This window comes from Catharus ustulatus, chromosome 24 (genome assembly GCF_009819885.2).
Source record: "Catharus ustulatus isolate bCatUst1 chromosome 24, bCatUst1.pri.v2, whole genome shotgun sequence".
Lineage (NCBI taxonomy): Eukaryota > Metazoa > Chordata > Aves > Passeriformes > Turdidae > Catharus > Catharus ustulatus.
The window spans coordinates 7,866,234-7,881,375 of NC_046244.1; the positions used below are offsets into that span (position 1 = coordinate 7,866,234).

At 47.0% G+C, this 15,142-nt stretch overlaps 1 protein-coding gene across 4 annotated transcripts in view; it reads right to left on the minus strand.

Annotated features, from left to right (window-relative positions):
* The window catches only part of CLSTN1 (calsyntenin 1), a 28,351-nt gene extending 19,195 nt beyond the window's left edge, over positions 1 to 9,156 (minus strand). For 2 of the 4 annotated variants that reach the window (XM_033079822.1, XM_033079819.1), the window contains exon 1: positions 9,009 to 9,156. In XM_033079822.1, coding sequence (XP_032935713.1) covers positions 9,009 to 9,075 — 67 coding nt within the window. In that variant the 5' untranslated portion in view covers positions 9,076 to 9,156. The remainder of the gene's footprint in view (positions 1 to 9,008) is intronic. The other 2 variants (XM_033079823.1, XM_033079821.1) reach the window with 1 other exon arrangement.
* Between the last annotated feature and the right edge of the window lie 5,986 nt (positions 9,157 to 15,142).

Below are 15,142 nucleotides of genomic sequence, written 5' to 3' on the forward strand. Positions count from 1 at the left end.
GAGACAAAATCCTGGCTAAGTATGTTCAGAAGAGCTGAGTGTCCCTGTAGGCTTCCCAAAAGTAACTCAGAGAATTTAAATTAGTTTCTAACTATGCTGGGATTTAAGATGCCCCTGAAGTGCAATTCAAAAACCTGCTAGCAGTGATGGGGAGCTGCTGCCATCAGGGCCAAGTGTGACACCAGCACAGCCTCAGGCAGCAGCACCCCAGGGCAGTGTGGCCAGGACAGAACACCAGGGTTTGTTTGCTCTGCTCCCCCCACCATGGAAAACCTGGGATCCAGCTGCTGGACAGCTCTCCAGAACATGAACACTTGCTGTCATGTCAGGGGGCTCCACCATCCTTAACACAACAGGTGGAAATGAGATCAAACTTCATTTCTTTAGTTCTTGTTTTAAGAGACTGGGAAACTTCACTAAAAAATCTCACACTAGAGCATCCTTCACCTGTGCACAGAAATACAGCACCTTTCCTCATCAGCCTCAAAAAGAGTTTTTTCTAATACCTCACTGAGGATTCAAGATCAAACTATGTTACCTGCTATGCTGTTGTTTACTCTGGGACAATCCATTAGCTTTGTGTTACAATCCCCAGCTCAGATGGTGGAACGTGACCACCTGAGTGGCTCCTGGGGGTCGAGTTCCCATAATAGTACAATGTCCCCAAATGCAATTCTGGAAGATTGCATATATCCAGCTGATTAGAGTCTACTGAAAAACATCCTACAGGGCCTGAAAACTGCTCCTCTCCACACAAAACCAAGTAATCTTCAGCAAACAATGCACAGTGAAATAAAATAAATGCTTTGCCAGAGGTTACAACAAACACACCAAAGAGCAACATCACCCAGGGTTTGGTCTGCAGGAGATGAAGAATTCAAAGCTTATGAAATGCATGCCTGTGCAACTACAGCAAAATACACACTACAGCTTGAACACTATCGCACAGCTGAGTCCTGCTATTTCACCCCTAAAGAATTATATAAGCAGATTGTCAAAACAGGCAGAGATGGAAGGCTAACCCAGACTCTTGAATCCTGCCTCTTCAACAAACTAAAATGGATTCCTGTCATGTGCCATATGCTTACCTAGGGGAATTAAAAAACAGTGACAAAACACTTCAATAAACAATTAAACCTAGGGAACTCATACAGGAAACCATAACACTCCCAACATGCTTTCATCTGCAATCTTTTACTAGTTAGCAGCAACAGCAAACAGGATGTATCATCTTCATCCATACACTGCAGCAAGAAAGAGCTCACAAGGAACTGTTTTAATGCAAACCATGTTTAATTACTCCATGTGGTTTTACTTAATATGGCAACACTCCCTTTACTGCCTCAGCAGGCTGGCACAGCTCTCTGGAGCACAGCACAGAGGCAGGGAATGCCAAGCACCCTGCTCTGTGTGCCCAGAGCAGCTCAGAACAAAGCTGGTCCTGCTCACACACATCCCTCCCTGCCAGGGAAGGTGCCAGGCACTGCTCAGGTGTGAGGCTCCCATGGAACCCCCACCCACAACTCAAACCTGGTCTCACCAACACACCTCTGGCTTCAGGAGCACAAGGAGGTCACAGCTGGGTATTTTTCTGTCAGTACATCTGGGATGGTTATACCCCAATTGAAAATCTGAGTCCTTTTATCCATTCATCTTCATCCTTGCAAGGATGTGGTGCAAAATACCAGAACAGATCTGTTGCAGAAAAAAACTCCATCTCCATTCTAATGCTTCTGAATGTGGATTACAAAAATACTTCAGTTTTTTTTTTTAAGTTCTGAGAAACCTTCTCCCAATTTAGCAACCTCCTAAATCACACTACTGCTGGGTAGGGAGTTCTATAAAACCTTGAAGTACTGTAACCACATATGAACAGAATTTTGAGCATGCTGAGCATCTGCAGAGTCTAGTGAACCTTCAAACAACAGGCCCAGTTGAAAGCAAAGTCATGTCCTTTTATTGTGCTGCAGACAATAAAATCATAAAGCTTAAACCCCTTTGTGTTTTGGAAGGCTAAAACATCACCAGATTTTAAAACATAAAGCTTAAATCCCTTTGTGTGTATGAAGGCTAAACATCACTGGATTTTAAAGCACCAAACTTACTGCTGAATATCCAGGAAAGGCCTGTTATCCGTGTTTGTGATCTACTGACTTCAGCATAACCACACTCTGCAAGGAATTCTCAAGCTAGCATTTGAAATATGAAGTACAGCTTACGAGCAATACATCACTGCTTCCCCTCAACCAAACTGAGCCAAGCATTATCCTGACCTCAGCTGCTTAAACAGCATTAAATGCTGCACTGAGAAGAGGGACAAAAATGTGAAGGGGTAGTTTAATTGTGATAAAACTCCTGCAATGCACAGAAGTTGCTCAAAGCCAGACTGGTAATTTCAAACCAGCCTGTTCCAAGTTTGACACTAACGAAGTGCCCTGAGCTGTTAATCTCTCGCCATTTAACTGGGATAAACCACGCTGGTTTCCTTGAAACACAATATTCACACTATTTGTGAGCGCCTCAGCTGGAATCTGCTGCAAATCCCAATTTAATCTAGTCAAGTGGGGGGAGCTGTGCTGGCACTGGCAGCTCCACACTTCTGCCTGGCTTTCATGGGCACAAAGGAGCTCCAGGGGCAGCTGAGCACTGGCATTTCCTGGGTGCCACCCTGAATGGAGCTCCTGAGAGCCCAGCCTGGCAGAACTGTCCCACCAGGTGAGCAGCAGGCACCTCCCAGCTCTGCAGGTAACTGCTGCCAAGGGAGGAACTGCACGGGAGCCTCCAGCAGCAGCTCTGAGAACACAGCTGGCCCAGGTAAATGTGCTCAGTGCCTCCTGACAGCACATCCTGCCCTGCACAAGGGAATGCTCTCAAAGCAGCTCTGAGAACACAGCTGGCCCAGGTCAGTGTGCCCAGGGCCTCCTGACCCAGCACACCCTGATCTGCACAAGGGAATGCTCTCAAAGCAGGGATGCTGCCATGCCAAGAGCAATGGCTGAGGCTGCACAACACACTCCAGCAGATAACCAACCAGTGGCCACCTTCTCCTGCTGCCTAAAGGAATTAATGAGTGCAAATGAACAGGTAGGGCAGCCAGCTTTAGGGCTGGTATGGAAACCTTAATCAAAGGCCATTAAGACAATCAGATTAATTCAGTTCTATAATTTGAAAGCAAATACTAAAATTAAATGTACTTATCAAAGTCCTTTCTGAGGACCTCTGTTATCTTCTTACAAGTGGTCAGAAGTTTATTTGATTCAAATGGGACCTGGCACCTGCATGACCAAAGATTTAAAAACACCTCACCCAGAAAGCAGCTGGAACCTTTTTCTTCTGGTAACTACTTCTAACATACAGTGCTGTCTAGCCATGCTGCATATTGTTAGAACTGAATCAAGATTATTCACGTCAAAATAAATTCTTGGGAATTAACTGGCTAAACATATTAACCTTGATAACAAGTACTAGAGTTTGAAAGCTATTTGTTCCACCTAGTGACAGTAACCACAAAACCCTCACTCTGAAAACATACCTTTGAGACCCCATGAAAAAGTCCTAGAAAAATTCACAAAAAGAGAATTATACTCTCTGTTAATACAGATAAACTGCACTTCATCTGCAGCAGATGAACTAGTAAAGAGTCCTTTACTTGTCCTGAAGGTCTGACAAAAACTGATTACTGTACATCTTTTGCTCAATTGTGTTCCTCTGGATGCAAGAGATCACAAGGATGCCTTTTAGTGAGACAATAAAAACTTCAACAAGTCTTACCTTGAACAATCATAATTTAGTACTGTTCTGATGAAATGTCAAGCCATATCATTAAAAGAACAAGTCTGTGTAGTACCTAACCACAGAAAAACACAATACAGCCAAGGAGTGCCGAGCTCCACAATGAAATATTCCTTCTCCACCCCGAAAGCACACTGAATAAGAAAAGGCCTGATTACAATGTGTGTTCTGTCCTGCCCAGCCTGCCACTCACAGCTCCTGCCTCAGCCTCCAGGAGAAAAGAGCCTGGATTAACTTGGGATATAGCAACTTGACATAAACCAGTGCTAATGAAAAGATGTATTGTATTTGTTTATTTAACTGGGCCTTCTCAAACCTAGAGTTTTATCAGAAGTCATCATCCTACAACCAGGTCCAAACACTGAGATAAAGCTGAACAGCAGTTCTGCTGGAATGCTGGCTTTCTGGGCAGTGTGGAACTCACCCACAGCATGAGGTTCCAAGACAAGAAACCATTTCCAGTGCTGGGAACTGAAGGCAGCAGCCCAGCAGGAGGGAGTGACTGCAGGAGACTCAGCTGGAATATCCAGGAGATGCCCCAGGACAGGACACCACCACTGCCCTCTGTGGCTCCTGGCTGAAGGAAATCCATCCACAACTCCAGATCCCTGACTGCATTCTTTGGCACAGCCCAGGAGCACTTGTAACTCCTGGCTCTGGAAGCTCAACTGCCATACACTGGAGCACAAGATAATCTTTATAAACTATCAGCTCTGTACAATTAACACTAATTCTTCAAACACCACATTCAAACTTATAGCTGTAGGGATTCAGCAGGGTTTCATTAAATTGTATTTTGCCTGGAGAAAAATCACTTGTTTTTCACCATATATAGAAAGTTCCCTGATCTCCACCAAACCAGTTGCCTAAATCTGATTTTATTAGTACAAAGATACATGGAAGTTTTGCTATAAGCCTGATGAAACTAAGAGACATGCAAATGACTCATTAGAAACTATCTGCAATTTTTACTATGCACAGATGCAACAGAAGAAACATTCAGAGCACCAAGGACCTTAGACAGAGGATAAACTGACCAAATTTGAATAAAAGCCTGGCAGAGAAAACAAAGATTCTACCACAAAACAGTTTAAATAGGATTAAGACAAGAAAGCTTTGATTTCAAGTGGAATTTAAAATGTTTTACACTAAACAGAAGACTGAAACAGAAAACATAAGTCTTGAACTACAAACACTAAATTAATAAATGTTATCTTAAATGTTGCTAATTGTAGCACAAGAGCGGAAACCCCTTCCCTTTTAACTGTTGTCACATTTACAAACTTCACTCCCTGAAAGGAAACAGTATTAAAAAAAAAAACAAAACAAACTGTATAGCTGGCACTCCTGGCTCTACTTGTTGACTCTATTTAAAAACAGGGAAACCCACTGGGAGCAGTAGCTGCAACTTGTTTTCAATCAGACACAAAGCCAGCGAGATGAGACCTAATACTATAAACAAAGGACAGACAGACACTCCTTCCAAGGACTGAGGTTTCCAATAATCCCTTCTAAAGGCTCCTAAGGAGGTTTAGTCCCTACAGCAGCCCAGGCGAGTCAATCAGCACAAAACAAATAAATTAGAGTGCAAAACAAGATTTATCTGAGACCAAGGCTTCCGCCTCACTGAACTCTCCCATGCTGAGGTATCGTTTCTGTCTTTGACAACAATGATAACGCTACAAGATATGTGGCCCTTAACACCATAAACCACATTTCAGAGAGACTTCTCCCAATGGAACTAAAGAGAATGAGATAAGGCTCAGAAAAATCCTAAAAGTGCTTTTGTTCAGAAAATTTTAATGAGAAGTTTTTCCTCTCTGCAGAACAGTTTCAGAGCCACAAGGCACTCAGCTACCACATGCTTGGCTTCATGGCAGGCAACACTGCTTCACCCAGAAAATCCAAATTCTGAGTTGTGGGATGGTTTCAGAGTGCAGAGCAGGAAACACTGCTTTACCCAGAAAATCCAAATTCTGAGTTGTGGGACGGTCTCACAATGCAGAGCAGGAAACACTGCTTTACCCAGAAAATCCAAATTCTGAGTTGTGGGATGGTCTCACAATGCAGAGCAGGAAACACTGCTTCACCCAGAAAATCCAAATTCTGAGTTGTGGGATGGTCTCACAATGCAGAGCAGGAAACACTGCTTCACCCAGAAAATCCAAATTCTGAGTTGTGGGATGGTCTCACAGTGCAGAGCAGGAAACACTGCTTTACCCAGAAAATCCAAATTCTGAGTTGTGGGATGGTCTCACAGTGCAGAGCAGGAAACACTGCTTCACCCAGAAAATCCAAATTCTGAGTTGTGGGATGGTCTCACAGTGCAGAGCAGGAAACACTGCTTTACCCAGAAAATCCAAATTCTGAGTTGTGGGATGGTCTCACAATGCAGAGCAGGAAACACTGCTTTACCCAGAAAATCCAAATTCTGAGTTGTGGGATGGTCTCACAGTGCAGAGCTGTGGCCTGACCCGGGTTTAACTTCCACAGCACACTGAAGCCCATGAGCCCAGCTTCTTTCCTTCTGCTTAAAAAAATCATTGCAATTATCTGCAACTGGTGATTTTGTGTCTGCAGAAACAGTACAACCTCAAACCAAAGATACATTTTATTAAGTCTAGAGAAGTTTCTGTTGACAAATTTTCCTCCTAACTCAGCACAGACAGCACAACCTGCAGCCTGGTAAATGGGAGAAGACAACCAGCACAGGAGTATTCCAAACACAGTGTAAACTGTGCTTGCCCAGATCATCTCTCCTCCATTTCAGCTCCCACAGCAGTGAATTATTTTAAATAACACTTACAGAAAAAGAGATTACAATTGTTTGCATGAACAGATGGCTGTCTATAATGCTTTTCCAAGCACTATACATTGTAGAGAGGTCTACTACTGGTTAGTTCTCTCTCTTCTCAGTGGTTTCTTACTTTCATAAATACTTGGAGAATAAAGAAAAAAAACAAAACCAGGCCCCATAAAAAGCCAAATTGTGTCTACATAATGCTATAGGGTAGTGTTACATTTCCTTGCCTCTAGAAAGGAGAAAGAAATCCACCTAATCCCCAGCCCTACATCAAAAAGGCTGCTCCTGTGTCAAAAAAACATCTGCAGTAAGACTGTGGTAGTAACAAAGTGGTTTGTGGTTTGGATTTAAGACGTTCACAACACCACAAAACTTCCTGAAATAATCACAGATCAGCAAAGTTTCTTCAAGGCAGTATTACTTTCATCAATACCCTTCCTAAATGAGGGTGAGCTGGAAGGGCCCCAAGACAGCAGAGGTCTGGCTCTGCCTGCTCAGGACCCTGGGCTGTGCTGGCTCCTCCATTCCCCTCCCATGGTCAGACACATCCAACTGCTTCACCCACGAACAGCCTGAATGCTCTGCTACCTACGGCCCTTCCACTGCAACTAGCTTAGAAATATTTGGGTCAACTTGATCAATGACAAAACAAATTCGATTAGATTAAGAGTTTTGTGCCAGCTGGACAGGAAAATGCCTCTTTAGAACCCAAATCACTCTCTGCACCCCTTAAAATAACTCCAGGGAAGATGGTAGGTCAGCTAGCTCACACCTGCCTTCTGTGCAAGATCACATCCCACAAACACTATTCCCCTTTCTTTCCATCATCAAAAAAGAAAACACTTTTCATCCCCCTGTTCCAACGACAGGAATGGCAGAACTACCAAGTTCAACTGCACTTGGAAAAAAAACAAACCAAAAATGGAACTGGCAATACAGCACAGCACAGAAAGCTCACCATAAATGCTTCCAAACAAATGCCTTTCCTAACAGCAGGGAAATGAAATCGTGTAGCCTCTGCAGCTTTGCAGGTGTCCTCCAGAGCTCACTTGTCACTAAGTGCATCTCCATGGAACATTATGATCAGGCCTACCTACAGCAGCCAGAACACTGCAAGGATAAAGCGACTGCACACGCTAAACCGACCAGCCCTCATTCCATAACTCAGTTATGTGTGATGAAGTCCAACAGATCAGGACCTGCAGCCCAGCAGCTCTGTAGATCTGACTGAAAACAGGCACTGCCTCCAACGAGCTGTACAAAATCTGCCCACCAGCGCTGTCCTGGGCAGTGCTGCCTAAATTTGCCATTTGTTTCCAAGCTGCTTCACTGGAAAATGGTTTTTTATCTTAATCTTATTATTAATTTCAAACGATGGAATTCAAATTCATTATGCTTGTGTACTGGTGTGGTAAATGTTACATTTAAAAATTCCAAGAAGGCTGGTGAACAGATTGTGCTTGAGGGATGTTACACAGGCAAATGATGGCCACTGTCAGACCAGTTGGCAGAGGACTTCCTACAGACACAGCACAGCACCAGCTTCTCCATCCCACACAGGGAGACTGCAGCAAGCTGTGTCCACAACGAGCTGGTTTTACATCAAGAACTTCCCTTCACCGTATTCATAAGCCATTTTACAGCCGCACTTGTAATGCACGCTCCTAATCGACGCTCTTAAAGCTCATCATGCGATCAGCTGCATCTTGCAGAAACAGCATTCCCGATGCCAGGGGTAACCTTCAGGTGAGGAAGCGTCTCCGAGCCTCTCACTGAAGGCTGCCGGGGAGCAGCCCCGCAATGCGTATGATGCTGCTGCTCCTCGGGATCAATCAATAGCCACCAGGCCCGCGCTCCCATCGCCAACCCGCCCGCTCTGGCCCGGGCGCTGCTCCGGCTCATCCCCGCACGGAGCTCCGGCACACAGCCCAGCCAGGCCCGGCTGCCCGGGGGTTTTTACCCCGCTCCCCCCCAGCTCTGCCCGGCCCCGCTCCGGCCGGGGCTGCCGCGGGACCCTCCCGGCAACAAGTGCGGCCCCCCGCCCGCCCCGGGCCCGTTATGTAACCGGCGGGCGGCCACAGCGAGCGCCGCCGCCGCGCATCCCCGCCGGGCCGGGCCGGGCTCTGCCCTCCGAGCCGGGAGGGTTCGGGGCTGCTGGCTCAGGTGAGCCGGGAGGATGAACGGCCATCCTCTCTGCAGGTGCAATGGCCGCGGCGGGGTCAGCCCGGCCCCGGCTCCATCCTCCCCCCTTCCCCCGCCCGGGATGTCCGCCCGCCTCCGCGCTCCCTCCCCTGCGCAGGGCGCCAAGGACACGGTCCCCTCGTCCGCCCGGAGCGCGGCTCGGGAGGGGACCCGCACTGTCGCCGTCGCCAAGGTGCCGCGCAGCCTCCCCCGCCCGCCCCAGCCGCATTACCTCGAGCGGCCGCCGCCGCTCCGCAGAGCAGCGCGGCGAGCAGCAGGCGGGCGGCGGGGGCCGGCATGGCAGCGCGGAGCGGGGCCGGCAGCGCGCAGCCCCGGCTGGCGCCCCCGCTGGTCCGGGCTCCGCTGTGCGGCGGGCGGAGGGCTCGGCTCGGCCCCGCGGAGGAGGAGGAGGAAGAGGAGGAGGAGGGAGGAGAAGCGCTGCGCGGCCCCGCTCCGCTCACCGTCCCTCCCCTCCCTCCCCCGCCCGCCCCGCCGGCGGCTCCTAAAATGGCGGCCGGGCCCGCGGAGCACCAGGCGGGGGAGGGAGCGAACCAACGGCGCGGGGCGGGGGGGACCGGGAGAGCCCATCGCGGACCCCCGCGGGCTGCGGCGCGCTCCGCCCCCGGCGCTGAGGGCACTGCGGCACCGCCATGGTGCTCCCTCACAGGCACACCGCTCTCTCCCGGGCACACCATGGTGCTCCCTCAGGGGCACCGCGCCTCCTTCATGGGTACCGCCATGGTGCTCCCTCACGGGGACCGCGGCTTGTTCATAGGGACCGCAGCTCCTTCATAGGGACCGCCATGGTGCTCCCTCACGGGCACACCGCTCCATCACGGGGAACGCGGCTCCCTCACGGGCACACCGCTCTCTCCCGGGCACACCATGGTGCTCCCTCAGGGGCACCGCGCCTCCTTCATGGGTACCGCCGTGGTTCTCCTTCACGGGCACACCGCTCCCTCACCGGTTCACCGCCGTGGTTCTCCCTCACGGGCACACCGCTCCCTCACCGGTTCACCGCCGTGGTTCTCCCTCACGGGCACACCGCTCCCTCACCGGTTCACCGCCGTGGTTCTCCCTCACGGGCACACCGCTCCATCACGGGCCCGGAGCGCCTCTGCCGCCGCTGCTCCGAGCGCTTTGGGCTCCGTTTGGATTCTTGCTGCGGGCAGGGAGCAGAGAGGCCTCCCCGAATGTGACACAGCTGAGGAAACCTGGTGCTCCTCACACAGCTGATTTAATAAAGGCTGAATAAGGCCCCAAGTCGTTAGAAAGCGTTAAACACCGTATGAAGCTAGTTATGAAATAATTAACCCCCTATAAAGCTATTTGAATGCTTTCGCCCTAATGTTCATACACCTTTTCAGAATAAAACCGAAACTGGTGGGTTTTACCCAAGCCACAGCTGATGCCAAAGGCAGGCAGGTACAGAACACGCTGCACAAACCCAGCAGCAGCTGGGAGGGAACAAACTCCACCAACCTGGTGCTAGAGCATCAGGTACAAACAATCACAGCATCACTCAGGTTGCACAAGACCTTTAATATCATCAAATCCAACCATTAACCCAGCACTCCGTCCTGCACTCCTCCAGGACTGTGTCCAAGCACACACCTTGGGGCAGTCTGCTCTGCAGAGTAACAAACTACTGCTGGAATAGTGACTTCAAGGCAAAATATTTTTTTCTATTTGGAAAAATTTCCAAGTGCTATCTAAATCAACAATTTTCATTAGGTTGCACAGGTTGTCCTATACGGAAAAGTTCTTTGCTCTACTATCAAAAATTCTAATTAGAAAATGTTTCAACAAAGGAAAAAATGATCAATACCACGATCTGGGTTTTGACAATTAAATTGCAACCAACTTATTTTATAATTAGATCTGACTACTCATACTTTGTACCTAATAGCCATTTCACTCCCACAGTGAAATAAAAATAAAGTCCAGAATGTTCAGGATCCTAGAGATGTGGTATTTCCTTATTTTCTGTGCATTTTAAGTACCAAGATTGATCTGTGCTGGACAAGCCTCAGCCCAGGGCTGAGCACACTGGGGAGAAACCAAAGTGAGACACGGAGCTGGTCACTGCCTGGAGCAGCCCCTCGGGTCTCAGAGCGGACACAGGGCTCTGTTCGAGCCAGGGCATTTGGGTGCCCAAAGGAAAAATCCTCTTCCATGCTCAAAGCAGCCGCTTGAACTCGCTGTGCCCTCTCAGCAGAGCAGGACCCAGGGCAGTGAGCATCCCCAGGCCCGTCCTGGGCTCTGGAGCTCTCCTGAGCCAAGTTACTCCACATTTATTCCACTGACTGAAGGGCAGCTAAGACATCTTTCTTTTTTAAAATAAACCTAGAGCCTCAGTCTAAACCTCCTTGATTTCTCAGCCTGGCTAACATATGCTGGATGGCAGATCATGTCAGAAGAAGCCTGGAGCCCATCTGTTGCCAGAGAGCTGAGTCTCTGCATTCTGCCAACGCAGCTTCAGCTGACAGGGTGCTACATGATGTGTTTTTCTTTTGTGTGGAGAGCAGGACTGTCCAGCACAGTGTGCCTCTCAAACTAGGCTTACAACGTACTGGCTGAGGTAGAACCACCCATGAGTAAAGATTTGCTAGGCAAGGTCTCACCAGCTGAAAGATGATTGCCCATTGATGAACGCACATACCCAGTATTCACCCAAATACTGGATTTTGATTAGGGAGCTTTAATGTCAAAATCAAGGTACCTGAAGAGGGCTGAATGTCTGACCAGTCTGCATTCAGATATACATTCTCTATTAATTTTTTACAAAATAAATTATGATTTGATATGGCAAAAATTTTAAAAGAGCTCTGCATTTCACTTGGGCTGTATCACACATTGTAAAGGATAAACCACAGCACCATGGACCACAGTGAGAAGGGGACTTCAGTGTTACCACCAGGACTCATTTAAATTGTTCTGATTCTGCAGAATTAGGAAGAAGAGACATTTTTAAAAGAAGAATGCTATGTCCACATAAACCTTATTATTACACCAGCTCAGATGAATTAACCAGCTGAATCAGTCATGCTGAAAGTGAGAAATTTCCAAGGAAGGAGAAGACATTGATGGCATTTCACTTTCTAAGCAAAACTCCTCCGAGTCAGTTGTGACTAAGGCACTGATTCAGTAAAGCAAACAATTCTTCAGCCTGTGTTTTGGGATCGGCTCGATGGCTTTGTTTCCTGGGCTGAGTGAGAGGTTTGAGCAGGCAGTTGGGAGCTTGGTTCAGCAGGATGGGCCCTGCACACGAGGCGAGGCAGGAATGGAATCCTGATCCCTGTCACCACCGATGTTCCCCTGGCACTCACTCTGCAAGTGCAGCAAGTACAACACCCCATCACTTCTCTCACTGAACCCAATTTGATTTCAGTCCCCCAGGGTGGGTCCTGCTGTGCACCACGAGCTGTCCTGTTCCTGCTGTCTGCCAGAGGAAACTGCATTGCCCACGCTGCACAGATCCTCGCTCCATCCCAAATGCCACATGCCATTATTTCCGAGAAATGCAGGGAACTAACTTCAGCACCTTCATTTTACCACTTATCTCCCTCCCACTCTCTGACCTGCTTCTCAGGTTCCAAAAAACCATTGATTTTTATTTTATTGGTAAGCAACAAAACTGGAACAAATGGCTCCTGGCAGAGCACGTTCTCTGTTTCACTGAAAACCTATCGGCCTGATGTCCTTGAAATGCACAGTGTGACTAATGCCTGCCTTGCAAGGACCCAGGAGGACACATTTATTGCACTTGTCAGATGGAGCTGAGCAGCCAGAGCAGAAAAGATAGGGTGATAGGGGAAAATGAATGCATTTGCCTGCTCCTGAAAGGCAGGCAGTGCACTCTGTGCATAAGGGAGCACAGGACATGCTCATCAACAGCAGATCTGGATCTGTTAGAGCTCAGGAGCATAAACAGCTTTGAATACATGCAGAACATGCACTGTTATTTCTGAACATTAGTCTTGGACTCCTCTTTAAAGGGGGACATATAAGGAAAGGACCCAAACTTCAAATAGTCTAGAACTGCTTTGAGAAAATGATTATCTTTAAATAAAGAGGCTGGAACCAAGTGTGGGCTTGTTTTTCATCTCAGTGCAATTAATGTCTGCATAGTAGTGTGTTTGCAGATGATGATTTCTTTTAATGGGAAGTTAAAACCCAGCTTTATCTCCTCCACCAGTTTATCACAGCTGCCCTGAAACCACTTCTGAGAAGGGACCAATTGCCACAGAGACCATGCAGTAATTAGGCCCATGAGAGCTGCATGCACACCCAGGCACAGTATTAGACAGGGCAACAGGAGAGCAGCAGCTGAGAATCTGTACCAGCACCACTCTAGCTGCTCCATCCCCATGGAAAAGGCAATAGGACAACCCCAAGCATTTGGAGAATTTGAATTCTGGTGTTTTCTGCTTCTGACATGGCTGAAGAACGAACAATTATGAGACTAAGATAATTCAAGGTGAATATAAAGGATTAATTCTGCACAATGAGGTCTATGAAACCCCAGAATACTCCTGTAAGGCAACAGGCAGTAGTGGCATCTTTTGGGTCATTCAAAAGAAAACTCCACAACACAATGCCAGAGCAATGCCCCTGCCAGCTGGAAGACAAAACACATAGGTGACCTGTTGGATAATTTCTGATCTTGCTGTCCCCAGCATACACCCTCTGAACACAGGCATAAAACTCAAGTGTTTTTAGATTCAGTAGATTAAGACTTTAGTATTATTTTTTAATGCTTTGGAACCTGACTGTCTATTTTAGAGGAGAAAAAATTACAGGACTGGTTTTCCCCACACTTGAAAATTTCCAGAACTGCTTTGATCATGTATGAGAATTGATTTAGGGGATGCAAATGAAGGCCTTGGCAATCTGAAGAAGAAAATCTTCTCCCCTGACATTTCTGAACGTTCAGAGAATTCTCAACAAGCCATTGAAGTAGGGGTTCATCAGAGAGACAAAAAGAAAATTCAATAAGCAAAGAAGTACATGAAACCAACCAGCTCCCTCACAAGAAAACCAGCAGCATTCACAATCCTTCTGCCTTGTTCAGTTCTTCCTCCTGCTCACACTTACCTTCTGTAGCAAAATATGCACCCAGAAACATGAAAGCAATGAAGGGGAGATGCAAGTCCTTCCTTACAAAGAGAGACTGAATATTCTGCATCATCATTATAATATTTTACAACTCATTAGCACCTTCCATGCCAGGATCTCCGAGCATTTACAAGCGTTAATTAATGCACTCTCACAATACTTCTGTGAAGCAAAAGGCAGGTGTCTGGGTACTGTGCTGACAGGTGCATTACAATTGAGGAAGACAGAATTTCTAGGCTTCCATTTACATATTTAGGGAAGAAGGGAACAAAGAGGGGAGTGAAAATTAACAAGTGCTGCAATAGCTTGAAATACCTTGAATCAAGATGTACTGAAATACCTTGAAATACCTTAAACAGGCTGGCTTTCAGGTCTTCACCTGAAAAGCAACACTTGTTAAGGACCTCAATAATATTTAGGCTTTATTAACATGAATGAAGAACTGTGTTTTTTCCCAGTTCTGTCACAGATGTCCCTCTGGGACAGTGCCCTGCCCCTGCCCTGTTTCCTTGTCTGACAGCACAGTCCAGTATAAAAGGATAAATCAACTCATGTCTTTGCACCAGGTACTGGTGACAGTGTTTAAATTTCTCAGCTTACAGATGTTTTGTGTTCTTTAGGCTGATGGCATTCTGCAAACATCTGGTCACACAATGAGGTTTCCCTCTCTCCTTCCCCCTGCAAGGGCGAAGAGCCATGTGCATGAGTATTCCCCTCCCCAAGAGCCATATGGGAATGTAAAGGCATTCTCTGAATTCATTACCCAGCCCCACAATATGATTCTGTCTTTGTACGGGCAAGAAAATGGATGTTAATTTATTCCTTATTGCTAATTTGAAAAGGAGCACAAACACAACAGTTCCATTGCAGAGACTTCTACCAAGGGTGTAGTTTAAGTCCAATTATGTGCTATTACTACATTTGCTCTTTATTCCTGTGGCATATTAATTACAAGTCTGGTATTCTGATAATTAACACAATTACACTCTTTATTTTCCCCTTTCGTAGCCAATATTCCTGCATTTTATTCCAATAAGTAATTTTCTGTAGGTAAAAGGAGCCAAATCATCACACATTAATAAAATCCAGCAACCGGTTTTCAAATGAGCTTATACAGAGAAGTTCCAGCAGTGTTCTTGAGCAAAAAGAAAAGCAGATGCTCTCCTGTTGGGCTGCAGCCTATCTCAGAGGCTCCAAAATGAACCAAATTACCATTCTCTAGCTGTATCCAGCATGCCAATCAGCCTG